The 4,265-nt window shown below is 55.5% G+C and overlaps 1 protein-coding gene across 1 annotated transcript; it reads right to left on the reverse strand.

The window, feature by feature from the left end:
• Positions 1–1,168: 1,168 nt before the first annotated feature.
• On the reverse strand, positions 1,169–2,898 carry LOC123185688 (benzyl alcohol O-benzoyltransferase). The gene is made up of 2 exons (XM_044597530.1): positions 2,348–2,898; positions 1,169–2,158 (listed from the first exon to the last, which is right to left on the reverse strand). Exons 1-2 carry the CDS (start codon positions 2,789–2,791, stop codon positions 1,238–1,240), a joined length of 1,365 nt encoding a protein of 454 aa, XP_044453465.1. The 5' UTR covers positions 2,792–2,898; the 3' UTR covers positions 1,169–1,237.
• Between the last annotated feature and the right edge of the window lie 1,367 nt (positions 2,899–4,265).

Consider the following 4,265-nt stretch of genomic DNA (forward strand, 5'->3'; position numbering starts at 1 on the left):
GGCGCTCCAGATCGGGACACCACGTGAGGAGTTCGTCGATTTTGGTCGACGTGACGTGCTAGGCCTTGGTTTGGGCGTCGATCTTGGCCTCCAAGTTGGCTTCCAGCTTGGTGAGGAACGCGGAAACGCCGAGATCCATCGCTTCCAACTGCGCTCGGGCTTGGCGCAGGCTTCTGGTCTCGACGAGTTTCGCCAGAGCGGGCGGAAAGGGAGGTGGGTGGTCTCTGATACCAAATGATATGGACGAACTAGTCTCTCAATTACTTGGGAACAATCTCAGAGGAATATGAATTTCGGTGTCGATTACAACTCAATTGCAAGATAGTGGCTAGGGTTCATGCGAGATGGGGAATGGGGTAGGTAGCTGCGCCGTCGGGTGCCTGATCCTATGGATGCCCTTCTCTTCCCAGCGATGCCGTTAAGTAGTAGGTGGGAGCAGTTGGGCCGCGGTGACCTAGTCTGGCCGCTGACTCGTGGGTTGGCAATGCGTGGTCGCTTGGCCCGTGCGTCGCTGGCCACCTGAGTCCTTGTGGATGGTCCCGCCTTGTCAGGGACGCTGACATGTTATGGATGATATGAAAATATATTCAATGATGATCTAATGGTATTGATTTGGTGTTATGGATGTTAATATTTTGCATAAATTTGATCAAAATTTACAAAGTTTGACTCGTGACAAAACTAAATATGCGAAGTAATTAAAAATGGAGGGACTGTCCTCGAAACATCGCGGAGAAGCCCAAGAAACAAGTTAAATGATGCTATACAGAATCTTGCAACAAGCTAGTGCTGCGTTTATCTCTTTGCAACAATGGCTTTGTTGCAATCTTTTTTCTTTGATCTCTGCAACAAAAGCCTTTTTTTGCAGGGATCTGCAACAAAAGCCTTGTTTGGCTTTCTGCAACAATAGACTTGTTGCAAAAAACTTTTTGAACTGTTTTGTTTTCTTTTGCGAACATGTTTTTCCCTTTAAACCGTGTGTAGCGGAAAATTTTTGTAATAGAAGAAAACACAAATCCATGAGCTCACGGATCCGCGACCACGCCTCCTCCCCAACTAATTCCGTGCCATCGGTCGCCGTCCCAGGCTGCCCTGGTCCTCCCTCCCTCCCTCCCCTAAAACCAAATGCACTTTAGAAAGCCAAATCATGTTATGCTTATTTGGATTCGAATTTATGTTTGAAATGTTCCGCAAGTAAAAGTGATTATGTGAGGAGTTCTGTTTTCAGGTTACATTCCTACATCCTCGACAGCACGGCCGACTCCACGCCACTAGAACGCCCACGGTGCGAAGAAGCCTCCGAGAGCCCCGCGCGCACATTGGCCGTGAACCTCACCATGGCGCGCGGCGGCAGGCACATCGGCACGGTGATCCCCCCGCCGGCCGCAGGAATGTGGAACGTGGCCAGCGTCGTCGTGGCCGGCCCGCCGTACACCGGCAGGCCCCATCCGAGGTCCACATTGTGCAGGTTCGCCTTGGTCAGATCCGTCACAAGGTACGTCCGCGCCGTCGTGAACCGCGGCCGCCCGAGCAGCACCAGCGCGTCGGCCACCGACTGTGCGTAGTTGTCGGCGGCGACCCGCGCCCTCGCGGCTACGATCAGCTCCACGGCGCGGCCCAGCGGTCCCGAGCAGAGCTCGCCGGCCGTCGTCCGCGCCACGCCGAAGGTGAGCGCGTTCCCGTAGAACCCCTCGGGGAGCGGCCGGCCGCGCTTCCCGCGGGCGTTCACCACGAACATGAACCGCACCTCGTCGCCGGGCGCGTACCCGAGCGCCGCGGTCCGGCAGCGCCAGGCGAACGCCGACAGCAGCAGGAACCGGGAGCACCGCAACCTCATCCGCGGCGGTAGCTGGTCCCTCAGCGAGGACAGCTCCTTGGGGCCGAAGAGGAACGCCCGGTGCACGAGCTCGGCGCCCGGACGGAGCCTGTCGTTGGCCGCGTCGGCCGCCAGCTCGTACTCGGGGTGCTGGTAGCTGGGGCACGGGGGGTCGCGCGCGTCGAGCAGCTCCCTCGCCCACACCGGCCGCACGCTTGGCGCCTCCATGCCGCCCGCCAGCTCGCCGACGGCCTGCAGGAACTGCGTGACGCCCGGCGCGTCCATGAGGTTATGGCACACCTGGATGCCGAACACGAAGCCTCCGCACCTCAACCTCGTCACCTTCATGCCATCATGCATGATGCATGTCAGTGTCACGTATAGCACAAATTGCAGACAAAGCAACATGTTCTCAAGCATGCACCACCAACTCTTCAACCCTAACATAGTTATTTTAGAAAGAAAAATAATTCTTCAACGCATGCACCCAAGACTTACTTTTTTTTTTTTGCAGGGACACCCAAGACTTACTTGAACGTAGAGCAGTGGACGGTCGACAACGACGGCGGAGTTGCTCTCCGGCAAGCACAGGAGCTGGCCAGCGCAAGGGACCGGCGGGCACAGCGTGTCGCCGAACTCGTCCAACGCGACGTCCGCGTCGGCCTCGACGAACCACACCCCCTCGCCGGTGCAGTCCACCGCGAGCTTCCTGCCGGGCAGCTCGCGGAGCCGCCCGGCGATGGGGTAGTAGTGCACGAGCGCCGCGGCCAGCCCGTCGCGTACGACCCTGGCCGGGTCGGCGCGCGCCCGCGAGGGGCAGCCCCGGTAGAAGTAGATACCGGAGCGGTAGAACCGGAGGCTCTCCTGGTCGTCGAGGTCCGAGAGCCTCTTGAGCTCGCGCGGCGTCGGCCCGGCCGGCGCGACCAGCTCCGGCTCGCCGCGGCGCGCCACGAATACCAGGGACGTGGCGGCCATAGTAGCTAGTGGCGCTAGATTACCGGCCGGTTTAAGCCTGCTGCTGCTGCTGCTGCTTAGTTAGTCTTGGCCGTTGGAAAATGGCGGGCGCTGGTCTGGATCGTAGTCGATCGTCTAGTGTGCATCTATGAACGTACGAACATCCAGATATATAGGAGTGGTGGGTCGAGTTTACGCTGTGAAGAATTCATCGTGCTTTGGTCGCCGGTGGCGAAGCAAGAAAATGGGAGTATGATAACCGTATGAGAATTGTTCAGCACGTGAGTCGCCGTGCGTGGTCCGGTCGCTTAGTGCGGCATGCATAGTTTTGTCGGTCGAGGACGCGTGAGCCATAATTTGTTCGGTGCGCCTTTCACGTGCCACTACAGGGAAAAACTTTTAAGCCGTGTGCTCAATACACTCGGCTTATATCGATTTGCACTCGGTTTATATATAAACTATGTGTTTTTTACGGTTTACATCGCACGGCTTAGTAAGGACCGGCTTATCAGAGGTAAATCGAGAGCCACGCGAAAAATAGTCGGTTTATATACAAGCCGAGTATTTCTATGTAAACCGAGTGTCAATGAGACACACGGTTTATATATGGTTATGGGCCGAGGTGAATCACACCGTATAAGCCGGGAGCCCTGCTCATGAAATACTCGGCTTACTATTTATAGCTGAATTAAGAAAACATCGACCCCGGCGCTGCCTGTGCAAGCTAGCTAGCTCCACGTACTGCTCCTGCCTGTGTGTTAACTCTCAATCTCTAGCTCTATCTATAATTTCATGGAGTTCATCTCAATTTGAATTACATCTCAGGAAAGGGGAAAGGAGGAGGAAGACGACCTGCCCATGCTAGCCTATCCTTAGCCAAATGCCCTTCGCCAGCCTTACAGAGAAAAGGAGAAAGGGTACTTAACCAACTACGTGGCCTAAGGCCCATTCGGGGCCTGCTAGCCGAGCAGGGAGGCGAGGCTTGCGGCCCGGCCCGTTGCTAGTAACTCCTGGCTCTTTCTGCCTTGACTCGGTCTTGCTGCTGACAATCCCCTCCCGTTGAGATACGGCTTGCCCCCAAGCCGCTGCACGTGGGAACCTTTGCTTGACATCTTCAAAATATTCCCACGTAGCAAGATCTTCAGAATCGCCTGTCCACCGCAGCAACACTTGAATGATCTTCTTGCCATCACGACGAAGAACACGGCGCTGAAGGACTTGTTGAGGTATCTTCAGAGCATCATCGGAAGTTGGAAGTTGAGGTAGCACTTGATGTATTGGTTTGAGCACCTTGCGAAGGAGAGACACATGAAGCACCGGGTGGACTTTGCTTGTTGCCGGCAAGTCGGGCGATAAGCAACCTCTTCCACACGTTCCAGCACTGTATATGGTAAAAAAAAACTTGTATGCAAGTTTGTGGTTGGCACGAGGAGCAACAGATGTCTGTAAGTATGGCTGGAGTTTGAGGAAAACCAGGTCACCCACATTAAAACTC

The sequence above is a fragment of the Triticum aestivum genome, chromosome 2A (assembly GCF_018294505.1).
Source record: "Triticum aestivum cultivar Chinese Spring chromosome 2A, IWGSC CS RefSeq v2.1, whole genome shotgun sequence".
In the NCBI taxonomy this organism is placed as follows: Eukaryota; Viridiplantae; Streptophyta; class Magnoliopsida; order Poales; family Poaceae; genus Triticum; species Triticum aestivum.